General features: G+C 35.6%; 1 protein-coding gene across 6 annotated transcripts in view; it reads left to right on the forward strand.

Annotated features, from left to right (window-relative positions):
* Positions 1-21,874, forward strand: part of LOC140846848 (bromodomain adjacent to zinc finger domain protein 2B-like) — a 134,063-nt gene extending 112,189 nt beyond the window's left edge. For all 6 annotated transcript variants that reach the window (XM_073224894.1, XM_073224895.1, XM_073224897.1 and 3 more), the window contains 9 exons: positions 1,504-1,566; positions 2,499-2,643; positions 6,668-7,272; positions 7,694-7,967; positions 8,143-8,298; positions 8,682-8,842; positions 13,059-13,369; positions 13,757-13,892; positions 21,716-21,874. In XM_073224894.1, the coding sequence (XP_073080995.1) occupies positions 1,504-1,566; positions 2,499-2,643; positions 6,668-7,272; positions 7,694-7,967; positions 8,143-8,298; positions 8,682-8,842; positions 13,059-13,369; positions 13,757-13,892; positions 21,716-21,859 (1,995 nt within the window). In that variant the 3' untranslated portion in view covers positions 21,860-21,874. The remainder of the gene's footprint in view (positions 1-1,503; positions 1,567-2,498; positions 2,644-6,667; positions 7,273-7,693; positions 7,968-8,142; positions 8,299-8,681; positions 8,843-13,058; positions 13,370-13,756; positions 13,893-21,715) is intronic.
* Positions 21,875-21,961: the final 87 nt, after the last annotated feature.

Below are 21,961 nucleotides of genomic sequence, written 5' to 3' on the forward strand. Positions count from 1 at the left end.
CCTAAATGCCTCTGTAACTTGCTCCCCTAAACTGAATGAAAAGTAGATAAATGATAGCTAATACTAAAGCTTCTTTTCATTTCCTTTTGTTGGGGAGATAACTACTCATCCAGAAATACCTGCTCATGAGTGGTTGGTGGCAGTGTGGCTTTTTAAAAATGCTTCTAGAAAATGAGCACCGGAAACAAATTTTACTTTTTTAAACCTAAGAAGTACCTGCATTTTCTAGATACAATTTTCAGAAAGAGGGAAAGTAACCAGTTTGCACACTGTGTGCCTGGAAGTTTGCTGGTTGCTTTCAGATCTGTTTTTCTTAGCCCTCACAGATACCCCCATGTTACAGAGAATGTTATTATCAATTTACAGTTAAGGAAATAGTCTTAGAAGAGTTAAGTAGTTTGCCCATAGGAAGTAGCGTGGCTAAGATACAAAGAAAATACATGTACCTTTTACTTTATGCTTACCCTCTAAAACATATAATTTGGTGGTGGTTTTCCTATATATTCATTTTCTAGAATGAAACATTTCATGTAATCACCAGTAAAGTACCACTTATGAAATTAGTAATATATATTGTAGGGATTATTTTTCTTCTATAAGCTCAATGTGTTCAAAATATAACTTAACCTTCTTTGCCCTAAAAATGACTTCTTCGGTGAATGGTGCCAGTATTTTTGCAGTCTCCCAGATTTAAACTCTTACCATAATTTACTCCTTCCTCTGTCTCCCTCACCCCTCTCTGCCTCATCCCCATGAGTTACCATGACTTAACAGTTCTAATTAGGTAATACTCTCGTACATCCATGTGCTTTTCTCCGTTTCTGTATCTTTTACCTATGTAAGTCCCACATTCTCCCTCCCTCTTGAATCACTGCAGTGGAATACTAACCAGATTTGACAATGTTAATCCTTTTCCTGCTTCAGGCCATTTTAGGACTATTTCCGTATTATCTTTGTAAGCATAGTTCTCACGTTTAACCTCCCTCAAAGGATCACGTTATTGACCATGGTCAAGCATTTATAGCTCTAGATCGTTTAACCCTGAACTCATCCTTGCCTCATCTCCTGTCTTACCTCTTCATGTACCTTTCATGTCAAGATACATCAGACTCTTTCTGGAATGCCCTGCCCTTTCTCTGATTGATCGAATCCGAACCATTCTTCGGTAGCTAATGAGGACACAACTTCTTCCATGTAGCCTCTCTCGGTAAAGATTCCCACTAAAAGCAATCTCACCCTCTCCTGAACTCCATGACTCTTACATCTCTACCTCTTTTGGGGTCCCTATGGCTTCCTCTGTGTAGTGGTTTTTATTTTCATAGTGTGATGTGCATGTGTCTCCCTACCAGATTATGAGTTTACAAAGAACCGAGAGCTGAGGCTGACTCATGTCCACAGGGCCTATCCTAGTGCTTTGCATATAGGAGGCCTTCATTAAATATCCACTGATTGATTGAATAAATCTTAAAACCGGTAAATGATACTGAATTTTGTCATGTATAGGATGAAGGTGACCAAGCAGCAAGTGTTGAAGAGCTAGAAAAACAGATTGAAAAGCTGAGTAAAGTAAGCACTTTTCAGATTATAGCTTACATCATTTTTGCAGTGTTTTAAAAATCCACCTTGTATGGGATTCCTTTTTTCTGACTGCTAAATAAAAGCAAGCTTCTTGTAAGTAATTAAAATGGAGAGCTCCAGAAACATTCTCACAATTAAACCATGAAAATTTCTTGCCAATGTTAAAGGCCTCCCTCTTAAGACATGGTACTAACTTAATCAAGAGCTATATTCTTTAGCTCTTTATTTAAATACAAAATATCAATAAATGCATGGTTTTATTTCTTGGAATTCATTACTTTTAAAATTCAGATTTCATGATAATAGTTTCAGCATCCTGTGTTTTATTTAACATTAGTGTATTTGTAGGTTTTATTTGCACTGGATCTATAAACTATATGTATGTACTTCTCATGTAAAACCGAATTTCAGTAGCATTAGTGAGGTATTTCAGGATTAGTATTATGAGATATCTGCATTTTATGTCATTAGATTCATCACACAGTTATTCCAAAATTTAGTCATGTGCTGCCTAAGGTTTACAGCATGAGTATAAAAATAGGCAAATACAGGTATATGTGAGTATTATTTGTTACACACTGTAATCATTAGAATTGAGTCAGTTTTCTTTGGCTCAGTGAAACACGTGATCACATTGTTTATTACCAAATATAAGACATGCTTTACTATAAGATATCTAATAAAACAAAACATTTTTAATCCTTGGCAACAAAAATATTCTAATTACCCTCAAGGTAATTTCTGTCTTTACAACTGTTACTGGAACTGAAGTCAGACGTGTGATATTAGTTCTTTTGCTGCCTTTCTTCAATAGTGAAATCTAGCTGCTCTAAAGCCATGATAAGTATAAAGTCACTTAAATACCAATTTTTAAAGCGCTTAACACCCATAGCATAATTGTATGCATCATTTTTTAACAGCAACAGAGTCAGTACAGAAGGAAGCTCTTTGATGCGTCTCACTCTTTACGTTCGATGATGTTTGGCCAGGATCGTTACAGACGTCAGTACTGGATTTTTCCCCAGTGTGGGGGGATTTTTGTAGAAGGCATGGAGAGCTCTGCAGGTAGGAACCATTAATCTGTTACAAAGTAATATAACAAACCATACGTTTTAAAATCCTGTTACTCCTTTGATATATTGTGTGCTTCCAGAATCAAATGTGCATTGTGGATAAACATTGTAAAACCTTGTTTTTCATTTCTTTTGAACTCATAATGCCCCTTTCACTGATAAATATTCCTTTCCAGTCCATGATTTTTCTTCTGCACTTTCTGACATCCACCCATTTAGTGGACACAGATCTTTACCTGTATTGGACTGTGTAGCTGCTGCTCCATTTCTCTTCCTTCCCACTGTCAAATTTTCCAACATGTGCTTTACTCTTTAACCTTTGCAGCAACCATCCATCCTGACGGTAGCCCTGGAGGTAAACTGCCTAAATCTAAGACCCTTAGCATAAGACTCATTCATCTTGAAGTCTTGTATGTGTTTGCAATTTGTGATTACCTTCTTCTCCATTAAACTTCTTACTTTCTTAAGTATTATCACACATCCTTCATATTCTACCTTTAGATTCTGCTTTTCTGGCTCCGTTTCTGTTAAATTAACTAGCGCAGTACACAGTGCATTTATAGGCCCGGTAAATTGTCTTGAATTGAATGTTTCAGAATACTATGTCTGGGCATTTTCAAATGCTTAGATTCTGATGGGGCCACAGTGCCAAGTCAGTGCTTACATGTAGCCATTGCCCCAGGGTGGTGTAGGGAGGCAAAAACTTCTTTCAACTCGTTTTTTTTTTTTGAATACTCAGTATGTGCCAGGCATTTCTGGGCACTGGAGGTTCAAAGATAAAACATTAGTCCATGCCCTCCATGTAGATGTTTAACAGTCCAATGTAAAGAAGGGACTGATTCATCACATAGGTGTCTAGAACAGGTACTATATAACAATGTAACTACCCTTGGGGCACAAAGGACAGTTAATAATAATTGAAAATGGTTTAGAATAGTGGCTGGCATGTAAATATTGTTGGCATATAACAAGCAGTGTTACTCTTGTGCACAGTAATTTATTTCTTGTGGATTCAAAGTATATGAAGAATGAGTATAAAATCGTGTATTGGAATGATGCGTTAAAGTCATGGTCTGCCTTCCCAGGGTACACGTTGCTGATAGAAATAGAATCAGGGAGGGCCCTTAGAGGCTTCAGGTGTGTTTATTTTTAAAGATTGATATGGATGGGTCAGAATGTTCATTAAACAGGATAGTGTAGTGAGTTCTTTTTTTAAAGATTGCTTTAAAATATGATTGCTTAAAATATTTAAACATAAAAATATTTAAAAGCATGGAAAACATAAACTTATTAATAAATCAATAAGTAAGTGGGACTGTCATACTAATAAGTCCCTGAATAGCAAAAGAAAACATGAACAGAATGAAAAGGCAATCTACTAAATGGGAAAAAATATATGCAAATCATCTATCTGATAAAGGCCTTATATCCAAAGTATATAAAGAACTCAATAGCAAATATGACTCAATAGCAAAATAAACAATCTGAAGATCTCAATAGACATTTTCCCAAAGAAGACACACAGATGGCCACAAGTACCTGAAAAGATGCTCAACGTCATTAATTGTCAGGGAAATACAAACTACATTAGATACCGCCTCATCCTGTTCGAGTGGTTCTTATCAAAAAGACAAGAAGTAAGTGTTGGTGAGGATGTGGAGAGAAGGGAGCTATTGGGTACTGTTGGTGGGAATGTAAATTGTTGCAGCCGCTATTGGAAACAGTATAGAGGTTCCTCAGAAAAGTTAGAACTAGCATATGACCCAGCACTTTCACTTGTGGGTACTTATCCAAACAAATGAAAATGTAAACTCCAAACAATATCTGCATCCCCATGTTCATTGCAGCTATTTGCAATAGCCAAGATAGGGGACCAACCTAAGTGTCTGTTGGAAGCATAGTAAGGGCTGGAAAGAAAGGGGGGAATTATGTGAAATCGGTGATAGAAAAACTATCTAAAGAATCTCTGTATACTTACATCCTTACAAACTTCCAAGTTTTTAAAAATAATTTTACATTTTCATGAGAGGTTTAACTGTCTATAAGTAAGAATTTGGATATTAAAGTTAATGACCCCATGAATAGGCTATTAAAATGTATCACCTCCGAAATCCCCTACTAGTCTCAGACCTAGTGTGGTTGGTCGATCTGTTTGTTTTTGGATATATGAAAGTGATTTTTGAGATACTAGTTCTCAGAATAAATCAAGTACAAATATTAGTACTTCCTTGCTAGCTAGTAACTTGTACAGAATGAAGGAAATTTTCAAGCTTTGGATATATGAATAAATAAATTATGATATCCATATAATAATATTATGCAGCTGATTGAAGGAAAATGTGGTACAGTTCTATGTTTCACCATGGAAAGCAGTCTAAGGTATATAGTGAAAATAGTAAAGCCATCCTTTTATTTCATCATCCAAAAAGTATTTATTGAGCCCCAGTTTCATAGCAGCCACCATGTTAGGTAGCTGGGATCCTGTAAAAGCAATATAAACATTGCTTTAATGTTTGTGGAGTTAAATTGTAGTGTGTGGGTGGGGTATGGAATGAAATATTTAAAAATTAGCAGGTTAATGTGTATAATGGTAAATTCTGCAAAAGAAACATATAGGATGATGATATTCTAAGGTGAATAATAAGATGGGGACCCTACTTGAAATAGAGTAATCAGGGAAAACCTTTGTGAATAAGTGATACTTAATCTGAAACATGAAGGGTAAGGAGCCAGTCAACAAAACAGGATTTCAGGCAGAGGAACACCCAGTGCAAAGGCCCCAAGAAAGGAAATAACTTATCATGTTTGAGAAGCTGAAAAAAGGGAGAAAGGTGAGCAAGGTTAGGAAGGACAAGAGTGGTTTTCAGGAACCAGATCATACAGTGTTGGCGTCCTTCCTTAGGCATTTGGATTTTATCCAAATAAAAATGTTGCCGACAACAGGAACATCCCATTTATGTAACAGCACAAACTAATAGTGCATGCATGTAAGATTTCCCAAAGGATGTATGGACATGATTGAGTAACCATAGTTACATCTGAAGATTAGAAATAGGAACGGAGGGAGTAGGGCAGGAAAGGGTTACTTTATCCTCTCATTACTGAATATTTTACTGTGAACATACATCGTTTTTCAAATTAAATAAAGTAGGTTTATATTTTTCTAACACTTCTTATAAATTATTTTTAAAACACTGGTCAAAAATATGGACAAGAAGTTCACAAAGGAGAAATACCTATTATCCTACAGAAAAATATCCAGTCTTATTAATGATCAGAAAAAAATATAGTTTAGTTTCTCACCTCCCGGATATTGCGAAAGACAAAAGTTACTGATAGTCTTCAGTTTCATTGAGGGTGTAGGCAAACAGATGCTCTTGTGTAAGACTTTCTGGAGGGCAATTTGACAATATATTTCAAAAACTCTGAAAAGTAATATCTTAGGACTCAGTTTTTTTCTGGAAATATATGCTAAGGAAGAAAATCAGGAGATAAAAAATCCAAAGACACAGATCTAAGATCATTCATCATTTATAGCATTGTTTATAATAATGAATAATTGGACCCTATTAATAACTATCAATGGAAGATTGATTTTTTATGATATATTCCACTGAATATAGTAATTACAATTTATGGTGTAGGTATATATTTATTGACACATCAGAATATTTAAAGTGTATTATTCAGTAAAACATACAGTTTGGAAAACTGTAAAGTAGGATTTCATGTGTGCATAGAGAACTGGAAAAATTAATACAAAAATGTTAGTAGTAATTTGTATAGTATGGCTTTTAATATTTTTTATTATTGTAATTTTTTGTGGTTAATTACAAAATTACATAATTTTTCCAATGAGCGTAACAAGCTAGTCTATAAAAGAAAAAAATGAAGAGTATTAAGTAAGCTAGAGAAATTTGTTAAAGTATTTATGCATATGACTTGATAAATAGCAATAAATAGAGTATGGTTTGATCTAGAGGAACTGATCTTCGTAATGCTTTTGGATTTTGTAGGGCCGGAAGAAATTGCAAAAGAAAGAAAAAAACGAAGAAAAGCAGAAAGCATTCAGATCGAAGAAATATTTGATACTTCTGACGAGACTTTAAATTGTTCAAATCCAGATCATTGTAAGCAAAAGGAAGATCCTAACGAACAAGATAACACAAATCTCATTCTTCAGAAACCTGGCTCTTTTTCCAAATTAAGCAAGCTTTTAGAAGTAGATACGGTGCCTCCTGAGTCAGATGTAACGGCCCCCAAACCAAACAGCGGTGCAGATGGGTGCGCACTGCCTCACCAGAACAGTGGGAGACACTCACCGGGCAGCATGCAGCCAACGGTGACACAGAACAGCATGGAAAAGACACACTGGAATCTGTTCAGTCCTGGTTCAGGTGGTGCAGGCAAGGTCTACAGTCCTCTCCCCAGTGACCAGTTGTTATTGCCAGGAACACCCTGGGAGGACGCTTCCCTTACCCATGCCGATGCGCCAGCTGCCGCTTCACCAACTCCTCAAGCCCAGCCGCCCTCTAAGTCACCTTCGCCTGGCCCAGCTCCTCTTCTTGAATCATCTCAAAATCCTGTTGGCCTAAACCCGTTTGCTTTATCGGCTCTTCAGGTTAGTGCTACTAATTGTAACTCATTTTTATGTTGCTGTATTTGTCTGAGTCCATGAAAATTTTCACTAAAGGAGAATCAGTCGAATATTTACAATATTATTCCTGCCACAGTTTGAGAACTGAAGAGAGTCAGTATTGTCTATCACCAGGCTTCATTGGAACTACTGGGTTCTAGGAGTTTAAGTCTAAGGCAAAGCCTTCCTTTATAACTTTGTAACTTGTTACTGTTACAGTACTTCTAAAAGGGAAATTACTTTGGGGAGCAAATAAGATGGAATTTAATGTTGTTGCTATTGTATTTAGTTTTCCTCCAATTGAGGTAAATGAAAATATTTTTTCAGAATTTTAAAAATTTCAGATTCTAAACATTTTTCCTGACTTCTTAGGTTGTTCTACTTTTAAAATATTTTCTTTTTCCAGATGAAAAGTGGAGTACCTGTGATGGGACTCCAGTTTTGTGGGGGGCCCACGGGCGTGCTTAATTCCAATATTCCATTTCTACCACCTGTCCCTAGTGTGGGATCAGGGTTGGGACCGTCAGAAGGAAACGCTGATACATTCTTGACTCCCTGTGTTGTGTCAAACGAAAGTGAGACTCCAGTACGAGAGAACGAAAAAGTCTCTTCGACTCAACCTGCGGCTCTTGAAGTAGCCAAACCAGTAGATTATCATCGTTCAAAGCCTATTCCAGAAGGTGGGTACCTTGAGAGGGTTTGCTGTAGCCACTTACTGTATTGTATTGTTACAGATCTCTATATTATAGCTGAATCTTGTATGCTTTTATATAGTTATAAATTTTTCATTTGTATCATGCCATTAATTCATATTCTGAATATCTGTTAATGCCCTACATGTTTATCTTGGCTTAGAAATGCAGTTTGGCTGGTGGAGAATTACTGACCCAGAGGATTTAAAAGCTTTGCTGGAAGTGCTACATCCCAGAGGAATAAGAGAACAGGCATTACAAAAACAAATTCAGAAACACCTGGATTACATCACTCAAGCCTGCATCGAGAATAAGGACGGTAGGCACCTAAAAGAGATTTCTGCTCTCTTGCTTAGTTATGCGAAGTAATTCTTTTATCTTAAAGCCTATTTTAGTATGTCTTAATCTTAATTTATTACTAATAGGCTTTTTTTTTCCTATTTTGCCCGAAAACAATTTACATTTTCTTAAATTGGTACTACTTTTGATAGTTTGTTACAACCTACAGACATACTGTTCTGTTTCTTAAGAAGAGTACTTATTCCTCCTTGTGCAAGAGTCAGCTACCTTGCTTATTCACAAGTGAATTTGTGTGTGTTAAATGTACATGTGTACGTGTTACCCCTGGAATTTCATTCACATTCTGGAGGAAATCATTGAGAGATAAAGTGGATTTTAAAATAAATTTCCTTTCAAATATAGTTACCATTATTGAATTAAATGAAAATGAAGAAAACCAGGTAACTCGAGATATTGTGGAGCACTGGTCAGTAGAAGAACAAGCAATGGGCGTGGACTTGAGGATTCTTCAGCAGGTAGAAGATCTGGAAAGGAGAGTCGCATCAGCAAGTTTGCAAGTAAAGGTAAAATTGACTTGGAATAAAATCTGTTTTTAGAATAATGGAAGGTAACTAATATTTATTGTATGCCTGATATATGCCAGTTACTGCGCTAAATGTTCTCACTTTGATTAATTTCCCCCATGTTACAGGTAAGGAACAAGTCTCAGAGTAAGTAACCTGTCAGTGGTCATAATATAGTAAGTGGCTAAATGTGGAATCAAACCAGGTCTGTCCTCCCGAGTTCTTCTTACTAAATCTTGCCCACCTCCTCAGTGGCATTAAAAATATCATTTCTGGTCTGCAGTTCTTCACCACAAGCAGGATTTCATAGTTTCAGCCATGATCAATGTAATGTCAAACTGCTTCTGCAATGTTTCGTATATGCCTGGTAATTGTCTTGTATGCAAGCCATGTTATATAGCCATGTTATATGTTGAACTTTCACTCTATGATTTAAAACTGCTAATTATAAAATATGTTATGTTGTGATACACATACATCCTATGTATATATGTAAAGTTTTAATTATTTACTGACTGGGCATTACCATGTCACAGCAATGATTGAAACTAAAAGGACAACAAAAGAAAAGCTTCACCTTTGTGCAAAAATTTTTGCTTTTAAAAAGAATATAAATGTCTCTTCTCAATTGGTAATGTGATGTCTCTGAGAATAAATGGATGGATGATGAATAAGCATGAGACAGACACTTGAAAAGGCTTAGAAAATGTTTCTGTGTAGTTTGAATATTTCATATTTCACTCAGAATGCGAGACTTGTGCCATGATACTGTCCTACCAATGATTACAAATTAGCTGCATTAATTACTTTAATACTGCCATTCAGAAACTTTGGAGGATCTCATCTCAAAAAATGTCATTTTTCCAGAGCTAACAAAATGTACCTTTTTTTTACCACATAGTTACCAACTTAGGGAAACAAAAATTTATCATTTACTGAAATTGTGCTAGCAAACTATATGTATCCTCCTCCTGGTACTATAATACAATATAAAAATGCCTCACTTATCTGGCATCTTCAACAAATGAACTCTTTCTTCTACACAAGTTAATTTTCTGGAGAAATGAAAATTATTCTATGTAGTGCCATCATTTTTTAACATGTGTGTTGGATCGCTTAGGTCACCGTTACCCTGCCTTTTTAAATTGAGAATAGAGAGTTTGATTTACGTTCTCTTGGTGACACCGGATCATCAGTATGAAGACCAGTTACTGGGTAATGATTCCCTCAGGGACTGTGAAGAGGTTTTGCCCCTACAATAAATTAAAAGGCCCTAGTGTGCTTTACCTTTTAAACTACTACATCTGCTTTCCGTAGTCTGTCTTCATCATCTCTCATGGTTGGTTGTTACTACTTGCTGGTTTGAATTTGGTTGGTTCTACTGTCCCTGCTTTCCTCCCATAACCATCCCCCTCTGGGTTTAATTTGCCGGTTCTAGGTGGCCGTTGGTTGGGAAAGCAGATCATCGGCTTTTTGAAATTGTCTGTAAACTCAGCGTGGGCCTAACGTTTTCCCGGCGACATACTGAGATCTTGGTCTATTGACCTTATCACATTACCGACTGCTTAGATGTTCTTGCCCGTGTTCTCAGCAGCTAAGATAAATGAAATTGGTTTTTTAAGTGAGATGCTCTAGCATCCTATTAATACAGTATTATGGGATTATTATGGATTTTTTAAAGAAATGAATTGTAATTATATTAGTCTTGAGGAATCTAAAACAACAAGTGATGAAAATAACCACAAAACATTTTACCATCTATAAAAGATTTAATGATTTTTTTTCCTAAAAACAAAATACTTATGTGGTCGGCCCTGGGAACTAGCCATTGTGAAGACATGTTAAGCAGGTGGCCTGGTACTACTTAGGTGCATTCATTTCTATTTTCAATATTGCTGATAATATGGAAATTCTGTTTTATATTTTAGGAAAATCTGCAAGAATCTAGTCCTGATCTGTAGAAAGTCTAATTACTCTTCTAACTCCTGTAAACACAGTTTCTGTGTCTCTCCTTCAGTTTTCTCTTTTATAAGCAGAATAATTCCTTCAGCCATCGGTCCCGTGAAATGGTTTCCAGGCGCACGATTCTCTTCTTATTAAAGACGTGTGTGTATTCTTAAAATGTACCCCTCACTGTACACAGAGATGCCTGATGTGTTCATGGGACTTTACTTCCCTTAAGCTGGCACTATACTTCTCCTCATGCCAACTTGTACTAGCTTTTTAACATCCGAACCATACCGTTGCTTCACTGAGTATGCATTATTAGAAAAAAAATCCTTCTGCATCTTTCATTGTGCTTTTAAGTGTGTTGTATAACATCCAATATTTCTTTGATTGGTTGCTTAAACTTCAAAGCTGAAATTTACATTTATCATTGTTCCATTTTTATTCATTTCATTTGGATATATTTTTCAGCCTATGAAACTATTTTTATCACAGTCCTGTCATACAGAATATTAAACTTCCTTCCTAGTTAAGTCATCTGCATATTTAATAGTTGAACCAAGCTGTTCACAGGTATATTAACATGACAAGCCAAATATAGAGAGCCCTTGGACAGTGGTAGTGAGGACCTTTTCTGAGGTGGCAAGCTGTGTCTGTCACAGGGCTTTGCAGACAATTTTCAACCATCCACCTTCTCAAAATCTAATCTAGTCCTCATTTTCTTGTCTTTTGCCTTGAAAAAATCAAGATGTATTACATTTATAGGATTCCCTTGATTTAGAATTTTGGATCCCTTCCAAAATACGGGACTGAGGTTCATTTGTTATGACATATATGATGCAGTAATGTGTATGTACCCTTTATAAATTCATCCATACTTTCTAAATATGACTATTCTCTTGAGGTAAGAGGAAGTATTCTGATATATAAGAAAAATAATTATCTCTAAAGAGATTTAGTAAAAAGGATCATGTTCATTCTACTTTTTACTTAATATGCTTTTACAAAGTACCTATTCTACATCATAGTGGACACCACAAAATTGAATAAAATGTGGTTTCTGCCCTCAGAAAGCATTCCGTACAATAGGGCAATAATACATGTGTACAGCCCTGCAGAATCTAGTAATGGATTGTGAAGACATAGAAAGTCATTCATGAATTCAGGCCAGGAATACCCCGATTCTGGTGGGGCCAGGGGAAAGGTCAGGGAGGATTGCCTGCAGAAGTGCAGATGGAACGGGCGAAGGCGGGGAGGATGTGACAGAGAACAAGGGGTGCCGCTGGGAAGAATCAGTAACTGGGCGGAGCACCAGGGCCAGGAAGCTCAGGATATGTTTGTGGTGTGACAAGTCACGGAGTTTGATCGCAGGGTAGGAGGCCTGAATGGGAATATGAGCGAAAGAGGAAGATTGAGGTACTTGAATGTCATGGTAAAACTGGACTCTACTAAGCATTAGGAACTCTGAAGGGCTTTGAGCCAAAGGATCATTGTAAGCAAGCTGAATGATAAGACCATTCATTTATTCAATCAACATATATTTTGAGTGTCTAATATTTGCCTTCCCACTGCTGGAGATGAAATGAGTAAAAGTAGACATGGTCCCTGCCCTCAGGGAATTTAGAAGTAGAAAGATATTAATTAAATAATCACAGCAGTATCAAACTGTGACTGCCACAGGTATGGGATATTACATGGTTCTAGGAGAGACTGTAAGAGAGAGGCTTACCTCCTAAAAGAGGTCAGGGAAGGATTCCCTGAAGAAATAAATTCTCATGTGAGGGCCACAGGATGAGTGGAGTCACTAACGAGGTGCAGAGGAAAGGGGAAAAGCTCTGTAGGCAAATGTAGCAGCTTATGCAGAGCCCCTGAGGCCAGGATGGGCAGTACAAGGGCCTGTTCAGGAGGAGTGGCTGAAGGAATGAAAATGAACGGGAGGCACAAAGTCCCTGCTGTCGAGAGATTACCATTTAAAGGGGCCCGTGAAAGAATAAGCTGTTAGTGTGGAGTCCCTCAGAATACTTTGCTGATCTCCACTCTACCTCTCATAATATCAAAAGTTGTTAAATTTTCTTCTTCAGACTTCTAACTTTTTAATAATTTTCTTTCCTATTTTTACCTACCATTAGGAAACACAAGGTAAAAACTTTCAGTAATGTAATGATCCTTGAGGTCTGTTGGTGTCGGCTGCTGTATTTTAAGTAAAGGTAACTCACCCGTCAGGCATTTTAAGAGGAAACCATAATAACATTACTCTCTTGATATATAGGGTTGGATGTGTCCAGAACCGGCATCAGAGAGGGAGGACTTGGTCTACTTTGAACATAAGTCATTTTCTAACTTGTGCAAGGAGCACGATGGAGAATTTACTGGCAAAGAAGAAAGCAGTGCTCATGCCCTAGAGCGGAAGAGTGACAACCCCCTAGATATAGCTGTAACCAGGCTGTCTGGGTTGGAGCGAAACATTGAAAGAAGGTATCTGAAGAGCCCCTTAAGTACCACCATTCAGATCAAACTGGATAATGTGGGCACAGTTACTAGCCTTGCTCCTGCACCATCCACTAGTGGTGATGATAACGGGTAGGTTATTGAAATTAACTTGAAAAATTATTGTGCTTCTTTGCTAATTGGAGCCTATTTTCTCTCGCCTGTTATCTATGTATCTTCTTGTATGTCTGTGATCCACATGGATCATGCTATTTTCATGGTGCTTTGTAAAAAATGTTTTTTGTTTTGTTATGTGTGTTGATAATCCTGCGAAGTAATCTTACATTTACCTGATTGTGACTAAGCTTTGAGGCACGTAGCCACGGTCTGTGCACTACATCAAATTTAGTTGCTTAAACCTTATACTTACTGGCTGTTACATGTTTCATCATCACTTGGCTTTCAGTATGATGATTGTTTCAGATTCAGTAACCGTAAGTGTGGACATGACCTACTTAATTTTTCTATATTTCAATGCAGAATTGAAGAGGCTATTGTTCCCGGTCTCAGGGTCTGGCGACGGGCATTATCAGAAGCTCGCAGTGCTGCACAGGTAGCTCTGTGCATTCAGCAGTTACAGAAATCCATAGCATGGGAAAAATCGATTATGAAAGCTGTAAGTGTTTTTATTTAAGAAATACTATAACTAATTTACTCTGTCCTGTTTTTTTCCCAACCTCCAGATTTTTCTTAATTCTACATTTCTTACTGTCAGAATATTGTATGCTGTACCTGAGTTTTCTTAATTCTTAAATGCTGTATGGTTTGATACTTTCCTCCTTGTTGTGAGCTTTTTGAAGTAATCTATCAAATGTGTTTATCTTTTAATCTCGATTTTCCCTCCTTTAAATATTGTTTATAATGGACTGAAGTTGTCTTCTATGTTCAGTCAGCATGATAGTTAATTATGTTGTTAATCTAATCATAATAGTTGTTAATGTAAATATTCTGAAGTTGTTAATCCAGAGATTCTTTTGCTTTCGTAAACATGGCAGTTGCTAACATTACCTGTAGTATACATTCATTGCATCCCTAAAATGTTCCTTATGTTTTTATCAATTTTAATTTTTTTAATACTAAGAAATTCTTAGATAATAAATACAAAATAAGCAGAGAGCTCTTACTTTATCCAATCATATCATGTATTTGACATCAGATGCGGTTCACATGAAAAGTAGATCTTTTAAGTCTTTTCTCTAATAATTCAAAAAATTTTTTCATCTTCTGTGTTTGAGCCCAGTTAGTCACTATCACGTAGTGACCCCTGTTTTGTACCAGGCACCAAATATTATGTGTTAAATCATGTCTGTGTCCCTTTTGTCTCTTATCACATAGAGAAATATTTATTGTACATAGACTTTTGTGAATTGCTTCACCATTTGCTTTTAAATTATAGATTAGCTTTAACATTCAAACATTTGACATTTGTCTGCATGAATGACTGGAAGTAAGATTACTCAACAATAGTCGTTCCCCAAAAAAAAGAAGTGATCCTTAAATAATTTAGCATTCTTTCCTTCATTCTCATCTCTGTGCTTATATTACTGAAGGCCTTATTCACTCTATAGAAATAAATTCGGTTTCTTCTGTATTTTTTCAATTCTTCCTAAAATGTCCACAGAATAGTGAATCTGCAGTTTTCACAATATCCTCAAATTTCGGTCTTTCCCAATGTAGACTAGAATTTACGATGAGTTTTAAGACAGTATCCAGTTCATCTGGTAGCATTTTTTACCAGGTAAAAATATTTTCTTGTAAAAACTATTAAAATCAGTTTTAAAGTCACGTTAGACAAATATGTTTGGTGGAGTCTAGGCTATAATGATCAAAAAATATAGAATTCCTACAACACAATTAAATTTGAATGGTTATTTTTCTCTTCCACCAAGAGAATCATCACAATGTGGTCAGTTTTGTTACAACTTTTACACAAAAAAACAAAACTGATACCAAAAGCTGCTTATTTGTAGGATACTTACTTCCTACAATTTACAGAATTTTTTCTGTTTTTGGAAAATCATAACCATTTCCAGATTATTAATACACATTTCTCATTAACACCATCTCTCATAATTCTCTTTCTAATGTTCAATAATACAGTATTTGCTGTGAAACTACCTTAAAAAGAAGGCAGAGTTTCATGTTCAAGATGAATGAGTACATTGTAACCTTTAGTTGGATGTAACAGTGCCTATAAGAATCCTCGTAAGTCCTAGCATGATGTTTAAGTTTCTCAATACCTTTAGAAGTACCCATTTGCCAGGCACCAGCCTTACCAGGAAAGAAGGAGCTGACATAGTTTGCCTCTAGATAATTTTCTGTCCAGGGTGTTCTTCATATTGTTGTTACTATTAAACAGTAGGCAACATCTACTATTTTTTACTGTAGCAGCAAAGGAGTTAAAACCAATATTAATACATTTGCTCTAACATATTGTGAGCTATTTACTGTGATTTTTTCAAAAGTGATATGAGCTTGATATCTGTCACCCTTTCCTAGTAAGTGTCAGAAAATAATTTTATTTTTAAATGAAAAATGTGCGAAGTAAAACAGACTTCATGGTATTTTCAGTATATTTAGAAAACAATTTACTTAATATTCATGAATTAAATTTGTTGTTAGAGGGGTTGAAGTATAACCTTCCAAATGTTTTGCAGTGAGTATTTTTACAATAGAACATGTAATGATGTAACTCAGTTTTGGAGAAATAATACCGTATTTAGTGGTATGGTATTAGGAAGGGTCATAAAATAAAACTGTTGAAACATTAAACTGCAGCTTTTGCTCTTAGTACACATGCCAATTTTAGTATTACATATGTATCTCCTATAGTTGATAGGTATTTACTAAATTGAATAGTTTTGTATTTGCCATTTTGATAAGATTCTTAAGCTATCATTAGTGTACATACTGTTATATAAGACTATTTAGACTTTGTGGATTAAGACTTAGTGTTGTATTAAAGTTAAGTTTGAACAGTTAAGCTATTTTACTTATAAGAATATATGAATACATAACTTTCAATTAGTATAACATAGTTTAAGTCTTTTCATTATTTGAAAATACTGGTTGCAGGATATTCTCTACTGTGACAGGGAGTATAAATGAAGTGTCAAAATATATGATGTTACTATTTACCATTTTTTAAAGGCATCTTGAAAGTTTTTACTGTCCAGCTTCCCTCCTTTCCCTTTGTGAAACTGGTTATACAGTGTGTGTATGCATGGGAAAAAGCATTGTCTTTACAGATTTTAAAGTTCTTAATGCTATTAGAAATTCTCAAGAGAGAAATTCTATTTTTAGTTCTAGAAAATCTGTGACTTCTTAAATTATTTGGTTTAATTTTTATGTAAGTTTTTTTCCCTTAGAAATCATTTTGTAGGGTCCATTTTCTGCATTTATGTCATCTGTTTGATTTGGTTTGATTTCCCCAAGTTTCCTGGGTTGGACATGTTTGATTTTTTAATCAATCACAAATGGGTGGACAATTTTAGTCAAAATATAGGAATATCCTTTTATTACACATACTTCTGATACTAATACAAGTTTCCTAATTTTGATCTTGAAAATTACTCTTAACTCTTATTTCTTTCTCAGGAGATCATAAGGATGCTAAGATAAGGAAAAAATGAAATGTATTAAAAAATTTACACACCCTGTATTAAAGCCATTCATTGCTTTATGGGCTCTAATGTCATGTTAATTATTTCATATGTTAATGTGTACATGCTTCGAAAGTGTGTACAAGCATTCAACCTCTAGATTTGTTCTTTGCAGTGTACCTGAAATGTGCATTTACCCCAAATGAACTGCTCACCCCATCTGTGTAATGACAGATACATAGATGTATATGGCTACTGTATATTTGTTAGCAAGCAGAATGTTCATTACTAATATGAATTAGGAATTACGGTGTGTTTAATATTCCAATAACTGTTCTTCATAATAGTATTAATTTTAAATGATTTCTCATGTATTATAGTACTGCCAGATCTGTCAAAAGGGCGATAATGAAGAACTGCTCCTCCTTTGTGATGGCTGTGACAAGGGCCGTCATACGTGATGCAGCTGTAACCTTAGGTCTATGGCACTATGTATGACGGCCTTGTCACACGTAAGAGGGATCGGAAACTGAACCTTTTAATGGCCAGATCAAAATAGAGTTTTGTGAGGATTTTTTTGAGATAGAATTCACATAAAATTCACTTTTTAGGTGTGCAATTCAGTGGTTTTTAATATATTCAGTTATATAATGATCACCACTATTTAACTCCAGAACATTTTCATGACCGTAAAAAAGTATCCTTGTACCCATTAGTTGTCACCCTCCCCCTTCTCCCTCAGCCTTTGGCGACCACTAATCTGCCTTCTGTCTCCATGGATTTACCTCTGCTGGTCATTATATATAAACTGAATCATAAAATAGTTTGCCTTTTGTATCTGCCTTCCTTTAGCACAGTAGTTTCAAGTGCTAAAGGGAATGGTCTGGAAAGAAAAGAGGCAATGGGCAGGCGGATGTTTGGGACTGAGTTTATGGAAAGGTAGTTGCTGGTAGTGATGAGGTCAGGCGAGTAAACAAGGAGAAGAGTGCCCGAAGGAGGGAACATCTAGTAAAGAGCCTGGCCCTCAGTTCATGCTGCCCTTTACACTTCTTACTCATTATAATTTGGCCAACTCATTTTTTGCTATATTATCATATTGCTTTAACCAATAGGTAGGAGCCTTCACAGTTCTAATTTAAATGTGACTGGCAAGAGACCTAAAATGCATATGCTTATTATCAGACTGCGGTCATACAAAAACCCCTCTCTCGGTGCCATGCTCTAGTGCCCCTCCCTAAGCCAGTTCCCATCTTGTGCCTCAGATCCCACCCCCTTGTTCTCTTCGCCTGCATCAGCATCTCCTTCTCCCCCTGGGTTCTTCTCCTTAGCTTCCCTTCTCCTGCATCCACTTCCCGCATTTCTCTCCTTTCCTTTACAGAATAACTCCTGCTGGACAGCTTTGTTCTGATTCTCTCTGATTTCTCTTCTCCAAGTCACTCTGGGACTCTTTCTAGTCAGATTCTTACCTTCATAGCTTCTCTGAAAGAGCTCCTATCGTGGCCATTCGTCAGTCTGGGGATCAGTGCTTAGGCCTCCCCTGACCCACCCATCAGTTCCAGAGCACACCCTCCTTGAAACCCTGTTTTCACTTGGCTTCTAGTACCATACTTGGTTTTCTTTCTGCCTTTGCTCCTTTTCAGTTTCCTGTGCTGGTTTTCTTACCTTCTTGATCCATAAGCATTGGAGTGCTTTCTTAGCTTCAGGGTTATCATCTGTAAAGTGGGATAGCATCTGCCTGGCGAGGATTTCTAAAGATAAAATAAGGTCACAAGTGTAAATATTTTTATGAATTTAAAGTTCTGTGACACGTTTATATTAATGTGTATGGTATTTTAGACTGTTTTACAAAATAGCAGAGGGTCTCACATGGCATCATATTTACTAAGTTGCCTTCTTATTAATTGATCATCTTTGTCATATATAGTCAACTATAGTTAAATAATAACCTTTATTGGTTGTACATGAATTATCTTTTAGTTTAGTCATAGTCAAGCTATAGAAAGTTTCTCTAATACTTTATGAATTACTAACAAATTAGGGTTTTAAGTCCTGTGGTATCATCTGGTAGGCTATAGGAGATTTCTGTTTCGATAAATTTGGTTAAATAGTATTCTGGCTATCTCTCATTCAGGGTATAGATCAGGAGATACAAAGATCTATAACCTCATTCAAGTCCTTCTATGTAAATACAGCTTTCTGAGCCTCTCTCTTCTTAGTTTTTTAAATGTAGTGAATTAGATGTTATATTTCTTGTAGCAATAAAAAATAAACATTCTATTTTGCTTTATAAGGATTTTTAAAGTTAAATTTTAGAAATATCTTCCTAGCTAATTCATGGTTATTTACAAATTTTTATGCTGTATATTTCTATACACATTATTGTGATTATTTTTATCCTGTGTGTATGTGCATATTTATGCCAAGATATATACATAGAATCAAAAAGCCTTGTGTGTGTATGTATACATATTTATACACACTCACAGAGACACACACACACAAGAAGTTTCAAAGTCCAATGCCTATGAAAGCCACACAAATAACACAGAAGAGTTGAGACTATGGCAAACAGGGAAGTTATGCCCCCATTTAAGTGTCAGTCATCGCTCAACTCCTGCCAATTGTTGTCATGTAGACATGTAGGTCCAGTGTTCTAGGATCTACCAATATTTCAAGATTATGGATCTTTATGCATGTCCTCGCAAATGTTAAATGTTGGTAACAAATTTAGAATTTTTACAAGCATTATGAGCCAAACACAGTAACAACACGTGCTGTGGGCTATTTACGGTCTGTGAGCCACTGCTTTACAACTTCTGATACATAAATGTACAAAAACAAATATGCGATGGTATGTACAATCTGATAGGTCCTGCTTAAGACATACTGAAGGTCCTCTGTGCTTTCTAACAAGGTAGAAAGGGTGCAAGGGAAATAATCTGTCTAATAAAGTAATCAGGTAACTGAATAAAAGCTTGTTTTTAAAAGTGTATCTATGTGCACAATCTAATGAAGTAGTCTGACAAGCATCAATAATTAAAGAAAAAGTGACTTTACCACCATTTTGTAACAAAAGTCTTTGGATTCTGTGGTTTAAATTTCATGTTTTCTTACTGTGAGTATTGTTAGAAAATGATCTCAAGTAACATCTTACTTCAAATAGGAACTAGAAGCTTTAGCCCATTATTCATGAAATGTTCTTTTTATGTAAGACAACTATTCAGTCTAACTTAGTCTTAATTAAATGGACTTTTTCCTCATTATATATTCAGCATTCTCTTTTCTCTTTGTTTTAATGATTTGGGGGTTCTAAAAGCTCAGTATATTATGAAAACTCAATCAGATTTTATTGAGTAAAAATAAACTAAATGGAGAAGAGACTTAGTAAAACATTTTAATTATTTCAATCAGTGACAAGAGGTAGTGATTCTTTGATATGATATGGGAACGGTGTTAGATTTATAGTTTGGCATATTTTAATCCATTAAAATAACTCCTTAATTATGCATTTAACATCCCAATAGAGAACCAAATAATTGTAATTGCTTAAAAGCAGTTTTTTAAAAATGTTGCTAAAATAATCATGAAATCCTCAAGCAAATTGATACAAAATACTCTAAAGAAATGTTTTCCGCCAAGTTCAGTTCAAGAATATAGGCAACATTTAATTAGGCTTAGACTGAATATCTAACTCCACATTCTAAGATTTTTTTTTTGAAGATTTCTTAACAGTCTGAGTAAGGAGTAAATAATTTTCTAAAAGAGGATAAATGCTATTGTAGAGAATCAAAACACAAACCATATATTACCAGTGACCTTGCATATTTCTCTTCTTTGATCTATTATATTCATTGTAACTTTAATTCTCAAAATAGATGTTTATTTCCCAATTTCTAAATTGGGGGATGTTGGGAGGAGGATGGGTAGTCATTGTTACATTGATGTGCTGCCTACAAATTGTTAGACTGCATCAGGGCCACATTGGGGTTCATTTGTTTCTTTCCATATACTTTCAGAGCTAGAATGACCTTACCAACTGAGTGACTTATCTTCTTCTACAGATAAGCAAACAGAGCCTCACAGATATTTTTTACAAAGTTCCATAGCTAATTACTGACAGAGCATAGCTGGCATTCATACACTTTAATTCCAGATATGATCTATTTTATGCTATTTATTGTTTTCCCCAAAAACACATCTTTTTTTTTTCTCCTCATCTTTAATAACACTGCTTTGTTCACACCTGGGAACCACAAGTTTCTGGAACTCTCTTCTTAACAGCAAATGCTTTTTTGAGAAAAATAACAGTTCCCAGAAGATTTCACCATTTATAAAAGACTTTTTTTCCTATTTGACACTTCATGAGCCTTCTTTTATGTTTTGGCTACCTTTTTAATAACCTCCTCAACTTTCTTACTAGTAATCTCTATATTTCTATGTATATTCACCTTTGTTCTTAATTATACTGTGCTCTAAAGGATAGTCTTTAAATTCATTCAATTAGTGACATACAGTTCATTCAAAAGAATAGTATCTTTGATTCGTTCAAAGTCTAAAGGAAAACTGCTAAGTTCTGTAGCACCAAACATGGTGCCATGAGATCAACATCTTCAAGTTTTAAGAATCCTTTAGAGTTTTCATGCATCATTAGATTTTAGCCTAGTATTATCGGAGATCAAATTCACAGATCTCTCTTGAAAATAATAAAACTATCAACGTTTTGGGTGAGAAAGAGTATTCTTTTTGTTTATTCTGTCAGAGTTTCATAATTTAAAATAATAGAATGTCTATAGACAGTTATTTTCCTATACCTCATATATTATTTTTTTAATTAAAGGCAAGTTCACTGAAAAGGGGCCGCAAAGACAGAAAAAGGAAAATAGAGGAAAACATCTGCGGTACTGGAGTAAAACAAGAAAGCTGTTCTCGTGGAAAGAAACTGAAACAGGACAACTCTGACCTGATGCTTGGCAGGTATTAATTCTGTTCCCCTGTCCTGTATGTTCATAACACCCCATTGTATTTGTTTAAAGACCGTCCACCATATAAAAGGTGACTTTTTGATGGTGTAAATAGGAACTTT

The sequence above is a fragment of the Manis javanica genome, chromosome 16 (assembly GCF_040802235.1).
Source record: "Manis javanica isolate MJ-LG chromosome 16, MJ_LKY, whole genome shotgun sequence".
In the NCBI taxonomy this organism is placed as follows: domain Eukaryota; kingdom Metazoa; phylum Chordata; class Mammalia; order Pholidota; family Manidae; genus Manis; species Manis javanica.